Below are 25,315 nucleotides of genomic sequence, written 5' to 3'. Positions count from 1 at the left end.
AAACTATCAAATTTTACTAAAACTTTAGTCAAATTAAACAATGGATTTTAGTGGATAATGCTCATATCAAAGTGTTTAACTCATTCTCTCAATTTATCATAGTAACGATCTCTCGGTCGGTCGCTATCACTCCAAGCTTCCTACTTCTCCTTTCTCCTCTCGGTCGTCTGGTCTCACATGCGAGGATGGTACCTGCAAAAGGCACTCCAACGCTCAAGTCAGTCAGGGTGTCGACACTTGGGTGTTAGAGTACTGTAGATAATGACGTACTTGGTCCTTAGAATTTGTGCTATTTATATTACCTTAATGGGCTTTTGTTGGTGGCCCGGATTATGGGGTTGGTTTCTGTTTAGGGTTGTGTTAGACAACCTTTAATTGTGGATTAACCATGCTGACTTGGTCAATCCATGGCTTGTCATCATGGGTCAGTCGGTCACGTGTCGTCATGTGACCTTTTCATTGTGGTTGAATGGTCAAGTTCCTGATCGACTCATTGAGGGTCGATTCGGTCCACCTTCTCTTCGTCGCGCCAAGTCTCTTCTTTAATTTGTTCAAGAAGACCTTGTTGGCCACCTCTGCTTGACCATTCGTCTGAGGGTGCTCGACCGAACTTGTAGCAAATTTGATGTCGAGGTCATCATAGAAGGTTTGAAGCCCCTGATCAATGAACTACCGGCCATTATCAGATACAATCGTGTTTGGCACTCCAAACCGACACACAATATTTTTCCACACAGTTTTGGACGTTCTAGGCTGATATAGCGGCGAGAGGCTCAACCTCTATCCATTTTGTGAAGTAGTCCACAACGACCATCGGGTGTTTTGTTTAGTCATTGCCAGGTGAGAAAGGACCAATGATGTCCATTCCCCATATGGCGAATGGCCACGGTGATGACATGTTGTGGAGCTCTTCCGACCTTGGGTGTTGTGGAGCTCTTGCCACTTTAAGCATTTCTTGACGTATTCTGCACAATCACCTTGAACGGTCGGCCAATAGTACCCTGCTCGGATGACTTTGGCTGCCATTGTTCGAGCCCCATAGTGATTACCGCACGCCCCATCGTGGATCTCTTGTAGCACATACTGAGTTTGTTGTTTGGTGAGGCACTTCAGGTGATGGAAACCAAGTAGAGGACGCCCAAGCCCATGACGCCCAAGCCCAAAGAATCACTAGGAGCATGGCAAGAGCTTTGGGAGAAGAGTATCACAGGATGACTCTTCTTATTTCTATTGTATAGAGTAGGGGTGCGGATATTAAATAAATAGGTGTGAATGTATTAGAGAGAGTCACATTGTCCATGTGACTTAGTAGGGGGGTGTAGGTGTCATATAGGAGGTGCCAAAACTAGGAAGGAAGTCACACCTTCCTCATGCTCTAGTTGGCGCCATTTTAGTGTCATTTAGGAGGGAATTTGCATTTGATTTAGCTTCTCATTTCAGTACCTCTTAGGCTATAAATAAGGTGCTTGCCTTTGTAAATTTCAGAATTGGAAATTGGATATAGAGAAACTCTACTCAAATTGAGAGAGAATTGTGAGTTTTGGTTTCTCCTTCTTCCATAGCCTTATCTTGTGTGCCATTGGAGAGCTTCAAGTGGCGGCTTCTCTTCACTTATCTTGGACAAGGACTCCAAGTGGCGTGATGCAGTTCCAAATTCTCATTCCAGCCGAGCTTCACTCCATAAGTTTCATTCCTTTCATCTTCTTTTGCAATTTCATTCGGTAGTTAGCTTCTCCTTAGTGTTCTTCATCTTTTCAACCGATTGGTTTTGTATTCCTTGTGCTGTTCTTCATTTTCTGTTCGGTACCTTGCTGTTCTTAATTCAATTGTGTTTAATATCTTGTTATATGGATGTTCACAAGGAGATATCACTCTTATTGAGTTTGGATCATCATTTTGGAAGGCTATGTCTCCATTGATGACTCCTTAAGCTTCCTTGATTCCATTTCTGTTTTCAGCTTGTTGTTTTGTTGATGTAATTTCGTTTTTTCATTGTTAAGCACTCTTTGATCCTTGAATTGTTGTTTTCATTCTCATATAATGTTGTGTTTAAGAGTTTAAAAGTGTCTATGTTCAATCCAACTCATATCATGTGGTATCTAGAGCTATGGTTATGTGCAAAAAAAATTTTGAGTTGCTGGACACTTTGATTCTGTTTTGTGATTAGTAATTCTGTTTTTAGGCTTAATTTGAGTTTTATTGCTGTTTTCTTAATTGTGCCTATCATGTGTTTGTGTCTTTTCCTTTTTGAATCCATACAAGTTTTGTCATAGTCATGTTTTTCCAAGATTGTCATCACTTCTTGTAGTACTTTTATTGCATTTATTGTTTCTTGCTTTGGTGTAATACAGTTTCTGAGTTTAATTCTTGATCCTTTGTGCATTTTCTGTTTTAGTATTGAGTTCATACTTGTATTTTAGACCTAAAACGTGCTTAAAGAAAATGACAGGAAATGTAAATTTTGTGGAAGTAAAGAAAAGAAAAGTAAATTGCAAAAACATAAAATAGAGTATTGTAGAAAATGGAAATGACAATGGAATTAAATTGTAATTGAATTGAACAAAAACTTACAAAATGAAATTGTAAAGTGCAGAAACTTAAAGGAATAAGAATTCAAACGATAGGAAACAAACATAATGGTTAGTAATCTTCAACTTCAAATTATAAAATACCCAAATCTAGAATCCTTGTTACTGAAGAAAACATAACCAGTCGGTTTGTATGTTCTTAAAAAAAACTAATTATAATCGAAAATAGAGTTATAAAAAGATTTTGAAGAAGAAAATACTAAAATAAAGCATCGTCTAACATGATTTTTGTTTCACTATTCCCAAAACCAAATTCAACTTCGAAAAACAATTATAAAACATAGGAAGTAAATAGAAGAAGAATAGATAGAGAAAAATGCAAAATAAAGTGAACAAGTTTTTATAGAGCTGGGAAAAGTCAAAAATAGAGAATGAAAAACAAACTAAACTACTTCATTGTATAACTATATCACGTCTCTCTCGTTTTCTTCAAATAATCTATTTTGTAGAATTTTTATGCTTTACAAAGGAATGAGCTTTGGTGTTAACAGAAATTGAGACCACAAAATCAGGTATAAAACTAAACTCACTACTTCAGCTTCTTCATTTAGTGCAACGTTGACCGTCTAGTGCTAGTTGGGACTTTTGTTGACCATGTAATGTCGGTTTTCTTTAGATTTTTGCCTTTTGACTCAAATTTAAGGTCAAAGTACAATCCAAAAAATGTTCCTACATTCATCAAAACACTCGTTAGAGGATTAAAAAAAATATAACTTGAAAAATGCAAGTTTTATGATGTTTTTATAGAAACTCTAATGTTCTATAGAAAATACAAATATGAACTAAGAATAGAAAATAAAAGCAAAATAAACCACAAGGAATTACAATTAGCCTAGAAAACAATGACAAAATTGAGAGTTATCAAATTATAACAATTGTCGCTTTGTTTTCTTGATCAATATTCTATTGGTAAAGAAAGTTTTTGGGGATGAAATAAATTTACACGTGTCTAAGTTGTTAATAAATATTCAGGCAAATTATCTCCAGTAGAGTGATAACTAATTAAATTAATAAGAATACAAATTATCTTTATTTGTATAAATATTGATGTTAACAAACAAAATTTACATGTTAATTTGAAGAACTAACACAAACTGCATATGCTCAAGGAATTCCTCCACCAAATAAGTTAGATGTCTGGCGTGATATTAGAATGGAATATATTGTGATTAGATGTAGGTCTTACTACCATGGCTCATCTTCTTTCTCAAATGGGTGGATACAAAGTCATGGACTTGGTGATTTAGAAAAGATTAGGAAGTACTTAAGAAAAAAAGAGATGAGCTTTGAATCAAAATTGTAAATATTGAGAAATTTTTGAAGAAAACAATGGAATTATTCGATAATGAATGAACTATAGTAGTCACCAATCCATGCTAGAATGTTTCGAGAAAACTGAAGATAAGGGTGAAACAAACCATCCACTCAACCACTTAATCCTTATCAAGATAATTTTGTTACATTATTCTATATATATTTTTAAATTTCAATCTCTCTAATTGTTTTTATTTTATATCTTTTTACAAGTAGAGAATAATTGTGTTCTAAAGCAAATGTTGAAGGTATCTTGAGAGGAACCATGAAGGGAAATAAAAATTTTTGTAGATTATACTTAACTTTCTTATAACTTTATATGAATATGTTGTTAGTGTTAATATGTGAGTCAATTCAAAACATAAAGATGTTTCACGAAGTGTCATACCATACACATTATTTCAACTTTGATTTTTTACACATAATAGGATATATGACATAATTAATACTTTGTATGCACATGCAACTCCACATTAATAAGTGATTCTTTTAGTTGTTTATTTTTTTATCACTAACTTTATCTCATTTTATTGTTAAAAAAAATAACATTACTATCTAAAATAAATAAATGAGGAGAAAGAGTATAGCATAAGCAGAAAGAGTCACGATTTCTTTATTCTTTTTCCCCTTTCTTATCACATGCAACATTTTAGAATTCTAGGACCTCTATAAGCTTTTAACTTAAATCTATTTGTTATTTTTATATTAACTTTTTTTCCTTTCTAAGATGGGTGGATTACTTTATGGTTTAAGGTAATGAAAAGTTAACCACTACTGTTATGGTAATGAAAGAAATTGATTCTTGCACTGTCATCCTTGAACAATTTGACTTTTAATTTCACATGTCTCCTTAATAGTCTTAACCATAAATATAACTTACACTAGAACTAGTGTAAAAAGAATTATTTTCGACATGACATTTAAGGCGCTTTTACGGTTAGACGTTGTCCTTCAAAATGCAGTGACAATTTTGTAATAAAAAGACTCTAAGAGGGCGACTATTGGATAAAACCGCCTTCTTATAATAAAGAGTTTCTTACATAAACAGGACGACTATTGGGTAATTTACACAAACACACACATATATATATATAACAAAAGTTTACAAACCAACTCAAATGTTTTGCACATTTAACAAGTAACATAAAATTTATCACACATCAATAATAATGGTCTATACAATAATAATGAAATATTCCATCTTTTTCATATGATTTCATTTATCTAAATACTAAAATCATCAAGCTCCAAAATTAAAAGAGTTTGAATTTGTGGTATAACATAATATTAATTTAAAGTTATTGAAGCTAAATTTAGAAATAAATATAAAATATGAGAGATTAAGTAAACAATTTAAGAAAGTACAAAATATTTTAAAACAAATTGTCATTATTTAAAGACCAATATATGTTGGGTATGAAGTTAGGACCAATTGGGTTGGGCTGAGTAGACACCATGTTTTAGTGAGTGGGCTTAATCATTGTGTCCCTTTATTATCTCTATTTATCTCTATTTAAAGAGATCATTGTACTTGTAATTGGTGTGCAACAAGATAGAATGAAAACCTAATAGTTGTCCGTGTGGATGTAGGTTGCAGTTGGCGACCGAACCACGTTAAATCTTGTGTTGTTTATTTTTCTACAGTTGATTCGTGATTGTGTGTGTTGCTTCCGCGTGCGTTTTTCCCATCAAGTGGTATCAAGAGCTTTGGTTCGTTTACACACTAGAGATCCGATCAACAAAAATTAATCGACGAGATGTGAAAATTGCGACTACAGTAGTGTCCCAAAGTTAGGGTTTCACAGAGGCGGCAACAACATCCCAAAGCTAGGGTTTCGCAGAGGTGACAACAGTGTCTCAAAGTTAGGGTTTCACAGGAGCTGAAGCAGCGTCCCAAGGCTTAGGGTTTCACGGATGTACAAGGAGAGGCTCCCAAATCTGCTTCACGACGGCGGTGACCAACGACGGTGGTGGTGTAGAGCGCTAGTGCAGTGGGGACTCCGACCAGGTCTGTTGGTGAGTGATTTTGGGTGGTGCAAAGAAAAAAAAAGATTGCCAAGATCTGAAATTAGTTGTACTGAGTATCTCGTTTAGTCATTTGAGATGGTAGAAGACGGGAGGTTCCAAATTGAAAATTCGATGGTACAAATTTCAGTTGGTGGAAAATGCAAATTGAGGATTTGCGAGTTCTGTTACTGAGCACATCAATATGATCTTATCCAGACTTACGTCAACGGGCATTAAGTTCGATGGTGAAGTTCAAGCTTTACTACTGCTATTGTCTTTGCCTGACAGTTGGTCCGGAACGGTTACAACAGTTACCAGTTCAGCGGGATCCGATGAATTCACTTTTGAGAAGATTCGTGATCTCATTCTTGGCGAGGATGTCCGAAGAAGGAGTTCTGGGAATTATCTAGTGAATCGCTATATGTCATTAGAGGTAAGAAAAATATCAAAGATAGTGGGAGCAAGAACAAAAGAAGGAGTCAGTCAAAGACTCGGGATTGCTCAAATGTAACATGTTGGAACTAGAAGGAGGTGGGGCATTTCAGGAATCAATGTCCAAATGATAAACAAGTCAACATTGCAGAAGACTCCGCGGACGAGGACCTTTTATTCTGTTGCGCGGATAGCAGTGTGGATTCCTGGGTCATGGATTTTGAAGCATTGCAGAATCTAGTTATTGGAGACTTTGGAAAGGTAAGACTAGCGGACAACAGAACTCTTGATGTTACGGGCATGGGTGACATAGTGTTGAAGACACCAATTGGTTTTTGGACTTTGAAGGATGTTAGAGTTGTTCCGAGCTTGAGGAAAAGTTTGATTTCTGTTAGGCAGTTGGACGAACAGGGACATGAAGTGAAGTTCAGAAATCAGTAGTGGAAGGTCGTCAAGGGAAATCTTGTCATGGCTTGCGGAAGAAAGAGAGGTTTGTTGTATATGGTCGGATTACTGTGTCTAAGGGAGTGATCATCCTAGTTCAGAAGATAAACAAAGTCCGGTTCACAGAATCTCGTGGGCAGAAGAGGGTTGTCTTTACAAGAGAGAAACCCAGAGCCACAGGTCAGATTTAGGATGAACGAGCATGGAAAGGTTCAGGTAGACTAGTTAGAGGTACTTATGGCAGTGAGAGCATGGGTCGTGCTTCAGCTGAGGTTCCTAGAAGATAGTGGGTTAGGAGAACTAGTATTCCAGCGGTTGAAACTTCTCTAGAAAATTTCTTGTTGAATATAGAGAGTGTTTGTTCTCAGGTTGTTCCAGTATCTGGCAGTTCCTGTAAATGGGAGTCGGTAGGAACAGAGAACGAGTCAGTGACTGACGTGTTGAAACTCAGGGGAGTATTAACAAAGTCTTCAAAATGATTAAGAAGGCTGGTGGCAACTAGAGGTGGAACATTGAGTTCCGTCGACAGATTACAGAAGTACATGTACACAGTTGAAGCGTAGGTGAACATTGTTCCATGACTTCAAGTGGGAGATTGTTGGGTATGAAGTCAAGACCAATTGGGTTGGGCTGACTAAACACTGTGTTTAGTGAGTGAGCTTAATCATTGTACACAGTTGAAGCGCAGGTGAACATTGTTCCGTGACTTCAAGTGGGAGATTGTTGGGTATGAAGCCAGGACCAATTGGGTTGGGCTGAGTAGACACCATGTTTTAGTGAGTGAGCTTAATCATTGTGTCCCTTTATTATCTCTACTTATCTCTATTTAAAAAGATCATTGTACTTGTAATTGGTGTGCAACAGGATAGAATGAAAACCTAATAGTTGCCCGTGTGAATGTAGGTTGCAGTTGGCGACCGAACCACGTTAAATCTTGTGTTGTTTATTTTTCTGCAGTTGATTCGTGATTGTGTGTGTTGCTTCCGCGTGCGTTTTTCCCATCAATATAGTCACTATTTTTTGTTATTTATATATTTGGTCACTAAATGATTTTCTATATATTTGATCGCTAAATTGATTTCAATGCAATTAGTTGTTAAATTATGTTTCTATATAAATGATCATTAAATTAGTTTCTATGTATTTGATCACTAAATTAGTTTTTATATAACGATAACTAAATTGGTTTTTGAATCAGAATCCAAATTGGTATCTAACATTAGCTACCAAAGTTTTAGATACTTAATACAATTGGATTCTAAATTAGTCTCTAATAAAATTAGTGACTAATTTTATCATTTCTAAAACTACTTTTTTTTTTGTAGTGATATGGAAACCGAAAAAATGACCACAACTGAGCCTTGAGATATGAAGAAACTCATGTGGGATAAGCTACTTGAAATCTTGAGAGTGCATAAAGCACATCTCCAAGACAAGAGTCAAAAGAAAGCACGAACCTCAAAAAGAGGTTTGAAAGTAAAGATAAAGCCTACTCCTATAAGATGAAAGGTGGCAAGAGCATTTAAAGCTCTAGAAGAAGTAGAAGCTGAGAATTTAGGAATGGGTTGGATAATTCAACCTATAGAGAGATATTGTTGATGTCTAAACATTTTAAGCAGTCGCTGAAATGTAAAGGACATGGAAATAGAAGGTTTAAATTTACAAGAAAAGAAAGGCCCTACAGATAAAAGGAGGATGAAGCCTCACAGGACGTTGATTGCTACAAGTGCAATAAGCCTGGACACATAAAATCTATGTGCAAGAAGTCGAAGTCCAAGAGAAATGGTTTGATGACTAGTTGGGAAGCTACAAACTTAAAATCAGACTCGGAAATAAACAAACATGTCAACCTATGTCTAATGGAAAAAATAGACAAAAAGGTATATATTCTAAACCTCTCTTTATTCTTTTCTCACAATCTGATGATTCATCGTGTTATGATAAAATAATAACGATCTTTCTTATGAGAATTTTCTTAAAAGTTGAAACACTTTGTTTGAGAAATATTTAAAATTAGAACAAAAAAAATTAAAGCATTATTTTAAAAAACAAAATGCTCAAGATAAAGTTGCATTTGGTAAGAAAGTTTCTACTCTAGAATAGACTGTATCATCAAATACAATCAAAATAAAAAACTTACAGTAAAATATAACGTATTGTAAGCATGATTTTGAAAACTTTTCCCAAGAGCTCTAAATCTCTTGATTTCCACATCTTAGACACACATGATAAGTCCGGTGTAGGGTATGACCTCCAAGGAAAGAAAGAATATGACCAAAATCTTCTAATAAGAATAAAAGTTTTTACTATTACTGTGGCAAGTTCTGGATATCCCAGTTTCAAGTGTAAATTCAGAAGAAGAACTTCAAAAGCTAATAGGAAATGACCTAAAATAATTTGGGTACCAAAAGAACATAAATTCATTCAAATAAATAAAACACTTAGATGGTCTAGTGGCATAAGAGCGTATAGTAAGGCTTAAATCATCTAGGGTCTCAATATTCTCCAAGGCTTTTCATATTTCTTTTGCATTCTTACATGTTGATACTTTGAAGAATTCCTCCATGAAGAGTGATGAAGAAATAATGTTTCTTGCTCTAGTAGGTAAGAAATTATGTAAATTAATTTCTATAAAGTGACTCACATGACTTAGAGTTTGGGCTTTGGGCCCAAATATGATTTAATAATAATAATAGAATAAAGGGTCCATTGGTTAACGTGAGAAATATATATATGATGATATACCTAATGAAAACCTACATCTAATGGAGATTGGGAACTAAAGGCTATAGGGTTTTGTCTCTGCAAATAATAGTTGTCCCACTGATAACCATCACGAAAGTGTGTGACAAGAACGGAATTGCTAAGAGATAGATTGGGCCAAAGGAGATAAAGTAACTGCTCAATTAGGATCACTCATGGATCAAGGTAAGTGCCTATTCCTTCTTGATTATATGAATGTGTGAGAATCATAATATGATAAGATCTATATGTGAACATTATTGTATGTGTTCAATTTACATTCATTCATGTTTAAATTTACATGTGGTATCAGAGCCTCGTTGCTCATGTTGTGATTCTCCATTAATGCTTTTCCAAAATCAAAGAACCCTAATTTTAAAATATTCTCAATTTAAAAACTCTAATTTTAAAATTAGGATTTATAAACTAAGGTTTTCATTCCTATATAATAGATTCCTAATTGTCCTAAACCATCAAAATCAAAGAGCCCTAATTTTAAAATAATCCCAATTAAAAAACCCTAATTTTAAAATTAGGGTTTATGTATTAAGGTTTACATCAACTACCGTTTGGTGCTGGGTAAGGGATGAAACTGCACGTGTGAATTCGTTCCTGCAGCTATTGAATTCACAATAATAGTTGACCCGTATGGAATGACCTATTATTCATCAATATTTATTTTAAGTGTTTGTTATATTCTTCCCTGCACCTTACATCCTTTTTGGATGCACCTATTATTGTGAATAGTATCAACTAATTTGGCAGCATTTGTGTTACGGGAAAATAAAATAGTATCATGTATGAATTTTTTATTTTTTTTATTATGTTTTAATGTAATTTTATTTACATTAAATTAAAGTTTAATTAAGGTTTTATTGAAATTTTATTATTTATAATGTACTTTAATTTGCATTAAATTGAAGTTTAATTGATTAATTGAAAGTGAGGAATGGAAAGTCATTATTTTTCCGCTTTATGTATTAATTTTTTTTAAAAATTAAAATTTTGGAATTATTTGTATGATAGATTTGTAATCACCAAAGTGATCAAATCTTTATGTTTTATTTAATTCCAAATTATGGATGAATTTTATTTCAATTAATGATATAATTTTTGGAATTATTTGTATGATAGATTTGTAATCACCAAAGTGATCAAATCTTTATGTTTTATTTAATTCTAAATTATGGATGAATTTTATTTCAATTAATGATATAATTTTTGAAGTTATTTGTATGATAGATTTGTAATCACCAAAGTGATAAAATCTTTAAGTTTTATTTAATTTCAGATTACTGATAAATTTTATTTCAATTACCTATAGAATGGATGCTAAATTATTTATATATGGGTAAATGGAAATTCATTATTATAAGACATTTTTGGATCACCCAAAGGTTGATTAGTTGTCCTTATAATTAATGGATATGATTGTTGGTAGTGAGTATGTCACTACAAGAAAAAAGCCAATTTGCGTGGGCCAAAAACGAACGCAAAAGCTAGAAAACGGACGCTTATGCGTCCGATTCGCGTCCGTTACACCTCCCACGAAAAAAGCCTGGAAGCAAATGAAAATTAGCGTGGGCCAGAAAATTGGACGCATCTTGTGTGGGCCAAGCCCACGCAAAACGGACGCAACATGCAGAAGATAGGTTGGACGCATGCTTTTGCGTGGGCGGTCCGACGTAGAATTTTTATTTCGCGTGTGCGTCGGTCTAGCCGACGAAAATGATAAAAATATATATTTAAAAAATATCAGAATTTGCGTGGGCTTGGCCCACGCAAAAGCGGACGCATGTTTAAAAAAACTTGCGTGGGCTTGGCCCACGCAAAAGCGGACGCATGTTTAAAAAAAACTTGCGTGGGCCTATGGCCGACGCATGTGATGAAGAAAAAAAAAACATTTTATTTTGCTTTCTAACCAGATTACCTGTAAAAATTAAATACCAACCAAACCAAATCACATTGAAACAAATTACTATCATTCACAATACATCTATAAACACCCAAATCCACAAACACATCCAAAGTATGAAATCAAAATCCAGAAACACATCCAAAGTAGAAAAGCAATAGAAATAGTTAAACAAAAGATATGAATACTTGAAAAAATATTACAACTAAAATTGTACATTACAAATTTAACTAGAAGTAGCAAAATGAATCTCATAGTGATGTGATAAACCTGTAAAAAAATATAAACAATATAAATAAATAAATCAAATAATTAAAATATTTAGTATATAATAAAAATATCAAATAGTTAAACTTACATTATAGGATGTACTTTAAGAAATAGGTTGATCATCCTGTTCTGGATCATACTCATGATGGAATTGTGTTGTGCTATTGGAAGTAGTTTTTTCTTGTTCCATAGAGATAAGTTTATCTTTTATAACCTTCAGCTCATCCTCCAGGTGTGCATACTTCTGACTCCACATACTAAGTTCAGCACGAAGCATTTGATTTTCAGTCACTTGTCCAGATTGTGAAGTGTCGGACGCAGAGGCTTGGGTGAGAGAAGAGACTCCTTGGCGGATGTTAGCAGCCAAGTCTGCCGTACCATATACCCGACCTCTACTCTTTCCTCCGGCAGCTTCCTTCCATGTTTGAAGCTTAGTTGCAGGATCAAGTTGGTGGACATCAGTGTTAGAGTCCTGAGAACTATTTGCTTGAAGGACCTTCAAGCGCTCATGATACTTTTCCTACACAGATCATTACAAAATGAAAATGTTAGAAAATTAAAATATAAATATAAAACAATTTAAAAGAATAACTTACATAAGTTTCTCGAGCACGAGAATCAACCCATTCACCCTTCTTATTTGTGTGGGTGGCCATAAATAGTTCATCAGGTTCTGGAGGACGGCCATATTGACGTTCCTAATAATGTTGTACAATTAAAAGCATTATAGGTTGCAAATGTAAAATGATTTTCATGTAAGGCATTGACAAGTACTTACCAAGATAACTGCAATATCTGAATGTGATTTTCTACCTGTGGAGTGCAGTGCTCCACCACGAGCTGAACTCCTATTGGCTTTATTTTAAGTTGATTTATCTTTGAATTTTTGTGAATCCCAATAGTTTAGAAGTTCAACCCATGCTTGCTGACCTATCCAAATAGGGCGGACAGCCTTTCTCCTAGCCTTAGTCAACATATCACAAAGTCTTTTTTTGACTTTACACTCGTAGACCTTTTTAATTTGGCATTCATCATGGGGTGCCCAAGTGACTCTAGTCTGTTAAAAAGAAGAAAATAGTTACTTTGAGTCCACAAGAAAAATAAGAAAACAAGTGACTGTAGTTTGTCAAAAATTAAAATTACCTGAAAGTCAGTCCACCATTTTAGTTTGTCCTCCTCAGGCATGACATCATAATGATGATATGGACCTCTAAATTGAGATCGAATGCAATGTCCAATGGCCTCACTAGCAAAATGATTTGGTGTCCAACTACAAATACAAACAAATAAAATTACAAACATAGTAATATAAAGATAAAATTAAATGTACATTTAGGATGACTTACCCTCTTCCAAGAAGTCGGATGATGACCCTACCATTAGGGTCACGCTGGACTTCCTCAGGGGGGAGGTTATGCTCTGAAGCAGCAGTGGCACCATGGTCAACATGGTTAGAGAGGCCTTGCACAGAGCCAGTAGTAGTCGGGACAGCTGAAGAAGATGTGGTGTGGACAATGGGATAAGGAGTAGTCTGCACAAATGTACCAGGGGTGGGCTGCACAAATGTACCAGAGGTAGGGTGGAGTGGAAAACTCTGAGTCTGGTGGAGTGGTTCATGGACACTCTGATGGTAAGTCGGAGCAGAGGATGATGGTCGTGGTGGTACTGGAATACTAAGAGGACGAGGTGATATAGTGGGGTGTGGATAAGCATGGCGAAATTCTCCATGCCCAGAGGACGAGGGGATGGAGGAAGACGGGCTAGAAGATGGTGTCGAGGAATGGGATGAAATATATGGACTACCAGGATCAGACGATGGTAAAATACCAGAATAAGGGAGGTTTCCCAAGTCTATAGCTAGCTCACCGTGCATCGATGTAGAAACTCCACGTCTCGGCTGTCCACGTCTAACAATCCTACCATCCCTCCCTCTAGTCCTAACCATTTTTCCTGAAAAATTATCCGTTCACAATATTAGTATAAATATGTAATGATCACATGTTTTGTTTATAATTGATTACAAGTAATATACATTAGTCTTCATTGTTATCAAAATCTGAATCGTCAGTGTGTATGTGATGTTCTGAATAATCTTCATTTAAGAGGTCAACATCTTCATCATCGTCATCATTACGTGCTTCAATATCATCATCGTCATCAAGTAGTTCGACATTAGATGTGTCAGCTAAACATTGTAAATGTTCAATTCTTGTAACTGGTAACACATTAGACGTCTCCTCAGCTTGATACGGCAATTCATCATTGATGTTGTCAACTTGCACATATCCTCGAGGTTTTGTTTTAATTGGAACACACCACCCACGAAGGTTTTTACATATGTTTGGAAAAGTGAGATAATAAACTTGTTTGACCTTTTGCGGAAGAATGAATGGATCATACGGTCCATATCTGCCACTTAACTTGATTTCAACTAAATTATGTTGTGAATGAAATCTAGTCCCAACATTAATTGTAGGATCAAACCATTCACAATAGAAAAGCGGGACCTTCTTATTGAGAGCAACATACTCCAATTCATATATATGATGAATTGTACCATAAAAGTCATCTTCTCCTCCACCAGTGACACCTTTAACATACAACCCACTATTTGTTGTTTTCTTACCATCAGCCCATGCCTTTGTATGAAATTTATATCCATTAACGAAGTAGATGTTCCATGATGTTGTCTTTGAATTAGGTCCCCAAGAAAGTCCCTTCAAGTTTGGGTTTATTACATTCCTTTCATCGTGAACCTATGTTTTAGTCATAAGAAAACATGACATTTATTTATGAAAGTGTGATTTAATAAGAAACACATATGGGTTTAGGTTACACTTACGTAGCTCTTGAACCATTCGGGAAAATTAGCATGTATAACTATCGAAGCATCTTCATCATTGATTGAGTACACTTGTAAGAACAATCTTTAAATATTGATTACAATTAGTTAGCGAATTACACAACCTACAATAATTTAATTCAAATCATGTACAATTAAACTTACTCAAGAAATGGTTTGACCTCATCGCAATTGATGAGGACATGAACATGGGCAGAACGATGTTCTTTATCACTTAACCAATAGTCCTTGCTAGAACCACTAGGGCGTCCACATTTATTCAAAATCGACAATGTGTGCGGGTCTTCCTCATTTATAAATGTTCGAGGATCATTTCTCAAACTTCTATTTGACAAGCTGACACGTTTGAAATAATGAGAGCAAAAATATGTTATCTCACGATGTAGGTAGAATGCACATATTGATCCTTCTACTCGTGCCAAATTACCCACCGATTTCTTTGCATCTCCCATCATCCTAAAGCAAAGTAGTAATTATTATAAGTTGCACATGTTCTTAAACATTAAAATAATTAACATAATCTTTACCTTTCAAAGGGATACATCCAACGATACTGAACAGGACCACCAAGTATTGCTTCCATAGGAAGATGAACAACAAGGTGTTCCATTGAATCAAAGAAAGCTGGTGGAAATATTCGTTCTAACTTACATAAGATGATTGGTATGTTTTCTTTCATTCTGACAAGATCATTCATCCTCAATGTATTAGAACATAGATCTTTAAAGAATCGACTTAATTCAGCAAGGGCACTCCACACAAACTCTGGCAATGACCGAAAACATATTGGGAGTAAACACTCCATGAAAACGTGACAGTCATGACTTTTCATGCCATGCATACTTCCCTTCTCTTCGTTTGCACACCTTCCAATGTTGGAGGCATAACCATCTGGCATCTTCAACTCCGTGATCCATTTGTAAATTGACTTAGCATCTTTCTTTGAGAATGTGTAGTTGGCCTTTGGCTTTGCTAACTTTCCATTTTGTAATTGAACCAACTCCAAGTCTCCACGAACACACAATTCAGCAACATCCATTCTTGCCTTGTGATTGTCTTTTGTTTTGTTCTTAACGTCCAATACAGTGTTGAAGACATTATCAAAAAAGTTTTTTTCTATGTGCATAACATCAAGGTTATGCCTTAACAAATTGTCCTTCCAATATGGCAGATCCCAAAATATTGCCCTTTTGTTCCAATTATGATATTGTCCATACCCAGACAAAGATTCAAATGGACCATCTGTCACTTTTGGAAACTCACGAAGAATCTCCCATAATTCATTTCCATTTAAGGCATAAGGTGGGCCATCTATTTCAACTCGATTTTTAAGAAATCTCCTCTGACTTCTCCTGAAAGGATGATTGGTTGGCAAAAACCGTCGATGACAATCAAACCAAGAACTTTTACCACCATGCTTAAAGGTGAAGGCTTTTGTGTCCTCCATACAATAAGGACATGCTAATTTCCCTTTAGTCCCCCACCCAGACAACATCGCATATGCTGGAAAATCATTAATTGTCCACATCAAACAAGCTCGCATGACAAAATTTTCTTTTGATGATATGTCATAAGTGAAAACACCCTCACTCCACAATTTTTGGAGGTCATCAATTAATGGTTGCAAGTATACATCTATTTTTTTGTTGGGTTGGTAGGACCAGGTACAAGACAACTTAGAAACATGTACGGCTTCGTCATACACATTTCAGGGGGTAGGTTATAAGGAGTCACAAATACCGGCCAACAAGAATATGGTGATGCTGAAGCTTGGATATAAGGAGTGAATCCATCCGAACACAATCCCAACCTTACATTACGGGGTTCAGCTGCAAATTCAGGATATACACTATCAAAGTGTTTCCAACTTTTCCCATCAGATGGATGTCGCAAAACATCATCATTAGTTCTGTTTTCATAATGCCATCGCATTTGTCGTGCTGACTCCATTGACGTATATAGTCTTTGTAATCGTGGTATGATAGGCAAATAAAACATTCTTTTTATCGGCACTCTTTTGTATGTTTTGTTCTGACCCTTTGGAGGAAGGTACCTGGGAAGACCACAAAATTTGCACTCATTTAATTCGATGTCGTCCTTGTAATACAACATGCATCCAGCCTCACAACAATCAATCTTGATAGCCTTCAAGCCAAGAGTAGAGACAACTTTTTTTGCTTCATAATAAGTCTTGGGTATGCAATTCTCTGTTGGAGAATCTAAACATTTTTCACTTGTGTGCCAATTGCTTCTAGCGCCCAAAAGCCTTATGGCTATTGACAATTTAGACTCAGTTGCTCCATCATAAATGGGTTGATGAGCAGATGCTAACATATCATAAAACTTTTGTGCTTCAGCATTAGGTTGTTCTTCTACATCCTCGATAACATTGACATAACGAGTTCTTATGTCACTTTCTTGCATGTATGCATTGTTCACCATTTCGACTAATGACCCAAAGTCATCATCACGCCTAATGTTATCAAAACTGGTAGATGCAATGTTTAAGTTAACCTCATTTGTCCTTACTTCTCCGTGATAAATCCATACCTTGTAGTTTGGTTGAAAGCCATGTTGAAGGAGATGACTCCTAACATGAGAAGGTTTGAGAATTTTCTCACAGCAACATTTCACACACGGACACCTTACCCCTCCATCTGGTATGTATGAAACTTGATTCATTGCCTTAGAAACAAAATGATGAACACCATCTATGAAGGGTTGTCTCAATCTTCTTGAAGAATCAAGCATTTCATACATCCAATCTCGGTCCATTGTTCTGCACATTCATCAGGAAGTATCAACACCTAATCCTATACTTTTACCCTAGACACGATCTAATACATGAATCATGTGGATATCAGTGTCCAATGCACTGCATATCTCACATATGAACTTTATTATTTAAACTTAGTATTTTAAATATAAAAACAATAATTCATACGTCCTCATTCATACATCGTAATACATACATCGTAATTTCATTTAATGCATACATATAAACAACATAATTCATAAATTGCAATTTCATTTAATTTAACTTGAATGTCTATTTAATTTAATTTAGACACCCCACATCACTTTTTCTAATTTTATGGCCCAATAAGCTGCCCAAAGTTTTTACTCTCTGCAGCCTTTATTTAATTTAGACACCCCACATAACTTTTTCTAATTTTATGGCCCAATAAGCTTCCCAAAGTTTTAACTCTCTGCAGCCCTTATTTAATTTACACACCCCACATCACTTTTTTCTAATTTTCTGGCCCAATATGCTTCCCAAAGTTTTTACTCTCTGCAGCGTTTATTTAATTTACACACCCCACATCACTTTTTTCTAATTTTCTGGCCCAATATGCTGCCCAAAGTTTTTACTCTCTGCAGCCTTTATTTAATTTACACAACCCACATCACTTTTTTCTAATTTTCTGGCCCAATATGCTTCCCAAAGTTTTTACTCTCTGCAGCGTTTATTTAATTTACACACCCCACATCACTTTTTTCTAATTTTCTGGCCCAATATGCTGCCCAAAGTTTTTACTCTCTGCAGCCTTTATTTAATTTAGACACCTGCAGCCTTTATTTAATTTAGACACCCCACATCACTTTTTCTAATTTTATGGCCCAATAAGCTGCCCAAAGTTTTTACTCTCTGCAGCCTTTATTTAATTTAGACACCCCACATAACTTTTTCTAATTTTATGGCCCAATAAGCTTCCCAAAGTTTTAACTCTCTGCAGCCCTTATTTAATTTACACACCCCACATCACTTTTTTCTAATTTTATGGCCCAATAAGCTTCCCAAAGTTTTAACTCTCTGCATCCCTTATTTAATTTACACACCCCACATCACTTTTTTCTAATTTTCTGGCCCAATATGCTTCCCAAAGTTTTTACTCTCTGCATCGTTTATTTAATTTACACACCCCACATCACTTTTTTCTAATTTTCTGGCCCAATATGCTGCCCAAAGTTTTTACTCTCTGCAGCCTTTATGTAATTTACACACCCCACATCACTTTTTTCTAATTTTCTGGCCCAATATGCTGCCCAAAGTTTTTACTCTCTGCAGCGTTTATTTAATTTACACACCCCACATCACTTTTTTCTAATTTTCTGGCCCAATATGCTGCCCAAAGTTTTTACTCTCTGCAGCCTTTATTTAATTTAGACACCTGCAGCCTTTATTTAATTTAGACACCCCACATCACTTTTTCTAATTTTCTGGCCCAATATGCTGCCCAAAGTTTTCACTCACTGCAGCCTTTATTTAATTTAGACACCCCAACATCACTTTTTCTAATTTTATGGCCCAATAAGCTGCCCAGAGTTTTTACTCTCTGCAGCCTTTATTTAATTTAGACACCCCACATCACTTTTTCTAATTTTATGGCCCAATAAGCTGCCCAATGTTTTTACTCTCTGCAGCCTTTATTTAATTTAGACACCCCACATAACTTTTTCTAATTTTGTGGCCCAATAAGCTTCCCAAAGTTTTTACTCTCTGCAGCCCTTATTCAATTTACACAACCCATATCACTTTTTCTAATTTTCTGGCCCAATATGCTGCCCAAAGTTTTTACTCTCTGCAGCCCTTATTTAATTTAAACACCCTACCTCACTTTCTAATTTTCTGGTCCCAATTTTTTTACTCTCTGCAGCCCTATTTCATTTTAAACCCATGTCACTAAATGAACTTTATTGTTTCAATCATCAATATTTTATTTTTTAACATTACAAAAATTAAAAACTTCATAATTATTAAGAATTCTACTGGAACTTAGCTTTACTATAGTTTTATCTACTGGAAGACCAATTTAATATTGAGAAGGACCCAATCACATGGCTGAAAATCAAATTTCTACTATTCTAATAATTCATTCATGTATAAGTAAAATGATTTTGGTTAACAACTATTGAAGAAAAATAGTTTTCGAAACTCAATTTTACAAAACAGTTTGATTAAAATTATAAATAAAGTTCTCAACTTAGATGAAACATTCACTAATTTTCATAAGAAATGATTTCAAATAGGCGTATGCAAAAGTGTATGAATGATGAAGTTTTGTTGTAAACAAACACAAAATAAGAGACCCTAAACAAGCAATGATGTATTTGTACACAAATATCCATTTGTTAAGACAAAAACGAGATGGTATTTGTCTGCGAAGGCTCTTATAAACGCACCAAATCACAATAATCTGTGACCCACAAGGCTCTTATAAACGACATCACAATAATCCAAACCAGCAATAATCCAAACCACCAATAATCACACCAGAAACCAACAATAATCCAAACCAGCAACCACAACTCAATATCCAAATAAAAAATTATTAAAATGTTAACCTGAGGAGGAGGCAGAGGGGAAGCTCGCGCGGAGGGGCAGCTCGCGCGGAGGGGAAGCTCGCGCGGAGGGGCAGCTCGCGCGGAGGGGCAGCTCGCGCGGAAAGGCAGCTCGCGCGGAAGGGAAGCTCGCGCGGAGGGGAAGCTCGTCACGGTGGAAGCTTGTGCGGAGGAAGCTGGATGCAGAGGAGAAGCTTGAAGACGAAGATGAAGCTCGCGCGCGGAATGAGAAATTAGGTTTTTTAGATTTGGGGGTTTTGAAAAACCGGGAACCCCCAAAAAAATTCTATATACCCCCAAATAAATTAAAACATTTTTTATATAAAAAATTTTAAATTTAATAAAAAAAAAATTAATTTCATTATATAACAAAAACTTTTATTAATTTATAAAAAACAATTTAATTTAATTTATACAATACAATACAAAAATTAATTAATTTTAATTTATACAATAAATATTTACTTTAATTTATATAAAATAATTTCATTTCATTTCTACAACATAAAATTAATTTAAATTGTAAAAAAATATTATTTAATTTATAAAAAATATTTAATTTAATTTGTACAATAAAAAATATTTAATTTAATTTATACAATAAAAGATGACTTTAACATCTACTACCACAAATATCAATGAATCCTATTATTGCAATTGCTCTTGAGACCCTCATCATCCCTTCTAACTTATAATCCAAAATCTAATAATCAACTATATTCCATGATTTTAAGTTACTTCTATAACTATCACGAAATGACTCATATTTCTCAAATTGCTTATGATACTCTCTTTTAGCCTTTACAATGCACTTCTTAGTTCAACTCTTACCTTGATAATGGACTACGGTTATTAACTTCTTCCTGCTAGGGAGATGAGACCTAGACAACTATTGAAGTCTTCGTCTTCTTCCCTCGGTTGGGTAGATTGTTGGGTGCTTGACTAGGGTCTTTCTCATCTTCGTGCTTCTTTCCTCGGCTCTCGGTCTATGGCGAACACCGATGGGGGGTACCTGCGAAGGCACTCTAACGCTAAGTCAGTGAAGTGGGTGATCATTATTCTGGTAGGTGAACAGTAATAAATGACGTACCTTTCTTCTTCGAATGTGTGCTGTGTATATTATTTTAATAAGCTGACCTTATTGGGTATGATTAGTGGAGTGGATCTCGCTTAGGGTTGTATTACCTTATCCTTAATGACAGATTAACTTCACTGACCTTAGTTTTAGCGTTAACAGTAGTATGGGTCGGCCGACCGTGATGATTCCACTCGTCTCGGCCAACCTTCCATGGCACATTTCCATGGCACATAACTTATAATCCAAAATGTAATCATGAACTCTATTGCATGATTTTAAGTTCATTCTATATCACACCCAATCGAAACTTACTTATTTATGTTACGTTTATTAAAAACTAAGTCTACTAAATTTACTATGTCAAAGACCTATTATTTAGTATATTGGGAAACTATATTAAAACACTTATAAGGAATATTGCATATGTATCATCTCGTTACTTACTACATTATTATGTGCTTCAGTTGGAAAACATTAATTTCTTTTCGAAATCATACTAAGTAACTATAACAATGACATTTATAGAGCATGTAGTCAACTTTGGAACACTTTGAATATTGTATCAATCTAACAATTAAGAATAAGTTACTTACTCACGCACTTAATCTTAATATGTTTGTATCATATACATTTTCGCTAATTCATTAAGATGATCTTATCATTCATTTATGAGAAACATTTTTAGATCAAATTTATTCTCTATTTTTAAATACATCCATTACCATTTGCATTAATTAATTACTTCATCTTCAATTTATGTATATTTTATATAATATTTACAAAATTTAAATACGCATTTTATTTTTATTTTTTTTACTATTTTTTAATTAATTATTATTTTTCTATATGTTTTCAAATCTTTATAAACTTTTTAAGATAACTTCTTTTAAATAATTTTAAAATTAAACACTTCATCAATTTAATAAATGTAATTTAACTAATTTATATCATAATTTCAAAAATAAAATAGTTATAACAATATATAAATAAAATAATTTTTGAAATAATAAAATATTTTATATAACATTTAAATAATTTAAATATATATTTTCTTTTACTCAATTAATTTAATAAATTTAATTTAACTAATTATATAAAAAAATGATAAATTAAATAATTTATTATAATATTAAAGAAATAATTTTAAAATAAATATAATAAAGAATTAAATATTAAAATATTTTTTATAAATTAATTAAATTTAAATTTAAAATCCTAAAAATACGTGGGCCATTGCGGACGCATATGCGTGGGCTTCGTGGCCGACGCATATGCGTCGATTCTTGCGTCGGCTTTTAGCCATTTTGGCCGACGATACTAGCGTCTGCAAGTGGCCCACGCAAAAATTTGGAAGCTAATTTTCCATTTTGCGTCCAATGTGATTTTTGCGTGGGTTTTACCCATTTTGGCCGACGATACTAGCGTCTGCAAATGGCCCACGCAAAAATTTGGAAGCTAATTTCCCATTTTGCGTCCAATGTGATTTTTGCGTGGGCTTTTACCCATTTTGGCCGACGAAAGTAGAGTCCGCTACTGGCCCACGCAAGATTTTGGAAGCTATTTCTTGTTTTTCTTGTAGTGTGTGTTATTAGTTTTGCTTGTATATCCAAAGATAACAAGTGTTTCTAGTTAATGCATATATCTTACCAAATAAAGTTAATACTATTATCATCATTATGTTTTGTGTATTAATGAATCTCCCAAAGGAGAACATTAGTATACATAGAATGTTTTCTGAATATGTATTGTATGTTTAGTTTCTGACTCAAAGTATTAATGTTAAGCATGCGTGATCAAGTATCTGTTCCTGTATCTTTATGCGAATCAGCATAACAAGTAATATTAAGTCGGCTCTTCCCAAAACTGATAGTGCAAAAGAATTTATGAAATTTGTGGAAGAGCGCTCCCAAACTACTGATAAGTCTTTTGTTGGGACATTAATGAGTACATTAACCACCATGGAATTTGATGGTTCTCGTACTATGCACGAACATGTCATTGAAATGACTAATATTGCGGCAAGACTTAAGTCTATTGGAATGACAGTGGATGAGAACTATAACATGTTAGTTCAGGAAGAGACTAGATTGAAAAATCGAGGAAACCACTCTATACATTATGTGAACAATCAGGGAGCTGGAAAGAAGGTCTTCAAGAAACATGGAAAGGGTAAAGGACCACTGAAGATAAATGAGTCCTCTACTAAGCTCCAGAAGAAGAATGGCAAATGTCATTTATGCAAGAAATCTGGACATTTCCAAAAGGATTGTCTGAAACGTAAGGCTTGGTTCGAAAAGAAGGGTAAGCATAATGCTTATTATGTATGTTTTGAATCAAACTTAACTGAAGTTTGACATAATTCTTGGTGGATTGATTCTGGATGCACAACTCATGTTTCTAACATGATGCAAGGATTCCTTTTAACCCGAACCATAAAGCCAAATGAAAAGTTTGTCTTCATGGGGAATAGAGAGAAAGTTCCAATGGAAGCAGTCGGGACTTATCGTTTAATCCTCGACATTGGATTTTATTTAGACTTGATGGATGCTTTTTATGTACCTAATATATCTAGGAATTTTGTTTCATTGTCTAAACTTGATGTTGCCGGATACTCTTTTAAATTTGGGAATGGATGTTTCAGTTTATATCAGCGTACCTATTTGATTGGATCTGGTACTCTTTATGATGGATTATATAGATTGAACCTTGATAATCTATATGCTGAAACTCTTATGACCTTGCATCATAATGTTGGCACTAAACGTAGTTTAGTGAATGAATGTTCTGCTTTCTTGTGGCACAAACGTTTGGGACATATTTCCAAAGAAATGATGGAGAGATTGGTAAAGAATGAAATACTTCCAAGTTTGGATTTTACTGATCTGAATGTATGTGTGGATTGTATTAAAGGCAAACAAACAAAACACACAAAGAAGGGAGCCACAAGAAGTACTCAGCTTCTTGAAATTATACACACTGATATATGTGGAACTTTTTATGTAAATTCTTTCAATAAAGAAAGATATTTTATCACCTTTATTGATGATTTTTCGCGTTATGGTTATGTCTATTTACTGCATGAAAAATCGCAAGCGGTGAATGCCTTGGAAGTTTATATAAATGAAGTGGAAAGGCAATTAGACAGAAAGGTGAAAATTGTTAGGTCAGATAGAGGTAGTGAATATTATGGAAAGTACGATGAAAGTGGACAACACCCTGGTCTGTTTGCTAAGTTCCTTGAGAGGCGTGGTATTTGTGCTGAATACACAATGCCAGGTACACCACAACAAAATGGTGTTTCAGAAAGGCGTAATCGAACCCTAATGGATATGGTTAGGAGCATGTTAAGTAAGTCAACTGTACTTATTTCATTGTGGATGTATGCTTTAAAAACTGCCATGTATCTGTTGAACAGGGTTCCTAGTAAGGCAGTTCAAAAGACACCTTTTGAATTGTTGACAGGAAGGAAACCCAGTTTGAGACACCTGCATGTTTGGGGATGTCAGGCAGAAGTCAGAATATACAATCCGCAAGAAAAGAAATTGGATGCAAGAACAATCAGTGGATATTTCATTGGTTATCCAGCAAAGTCAAAAGGGTATATTTTTTACTGTCCTACCCATAGCACAAGAATTGTTGAATTTGGAAATGCACGGTTCATTGAAAATGGTGAAAACCAGTGGGAGTGATACTTCACAAAATGTGGAGATTAAGGAAGAGTACAAGTTCCTTTAACTAGTACCTTTACTTCAAGTATTGTTGTTCCTAATGTAGTTCAGTTACTCAACGATAAAGAAGAACAACAAATTAATGATCATGAAGTTAACAATGAACTTGTAGTAGAACAACCACAAGAAATAGTATTAAGAAAATCTCAAAGAGAAAGAAAGTCTGGTATTTCGAATGATTATGTGGTTTATCTACAAGAGTCAGAAAATGACTTAGGTATTGATAATGATCCAGTTTCATTTTCAGACGCCATCAATGATGATAATTCTGATAAGTGGTTAGATGCCATGAAAGATGACCTTAAATCAATGGCACAGAATGATGTATGGGACCTTATAGAATTGTTAGAAGGATGCAAGAGAGTCGGGTGTAAATGGGTCTTTAAGACTAAACGTGACTCTCATGGCAATATCGAACGTTACAAGGCCCGACTTGTTGCCAAAGGTTTTACTCAAAAGGATGGCATTGATTATAAGGAAACATTTTCACCTGTTTCTAAGAAATATTATTCCTTTAGAATTATCATGGCATTAATAGCTCATTATGATCTTGAGTTGCATCAGATGGATGTCAAAACTGCCTTTCTAAAT

The 25,315-nt window shown here is 34.8% G+C and overlaps 2 protein-coding genes across 2 annotated transcripts; both read right to left on the bottom strand.

Annotated features, from left to right (window-relative positions):
- Window positions 1-11,471: 11,471 nt before the first annotated feature.
- LOC137831039 (uncharacterized) lies at window positions 11,472-12,466 on the bottom strand. Its single transcript, XM_068638539.1, has 3 exons — window positions 12,309-12,466; window positions 11,801-12,232; window positions 11,472-11,712 (listed from the first exon to the last, which is right to left on the bottom strand). Exons 1-2 carry the CDS (start codon window positions 12,366-12,368, stop codon window positions 11,816-11,818), a joined length of 477 nt encoding a protein of 158 aa, XP_068494640.1. The 5' UTR covers window positions 12,369-12,466; the 3' UTR covers window positions 11,472-11,712; window positions 11,801-11,815.
- Window positions 12,467-16,210: 3,744 nt separating this feature from the next.
- Window positions 16,211-17,350, bottom strand: LOC137833318 (uncharacterized). The gene has a single exon (XM_068641674.1). The coding sequence runs from the start codon at window positions 17,348-17,350 to the stop codon at window positions 16,211-16,213; it is 1,140 nt and encodes a 379-aa protein (XP_068497775.1).
- Between the last annotated feature and the right edge of the window lie 7,965 nt (window positions 17,351-25,315).

This window comes from Phaseolus vulgaris, chromosome 6 (genome assembly GCF_000499845.2).
Source record: "Phaseolus vulgaris cultivar G19833 chromosome 6, P. vulgaris v2.0, whole genome shotgun sequence".
NCBI classification, from domain to species: domain Eukaryota; kingdom Viridiplantae; phylum Streptophyta; class Magnoliopsida; order Fabales; family Fabaceae; genus Phaseolus; species Phaseolus vulgaris.
Note: the sequence above shows the minus strand (reverse complement) of the source record. Positions and strands in the feature narration are given on the sequence as shown.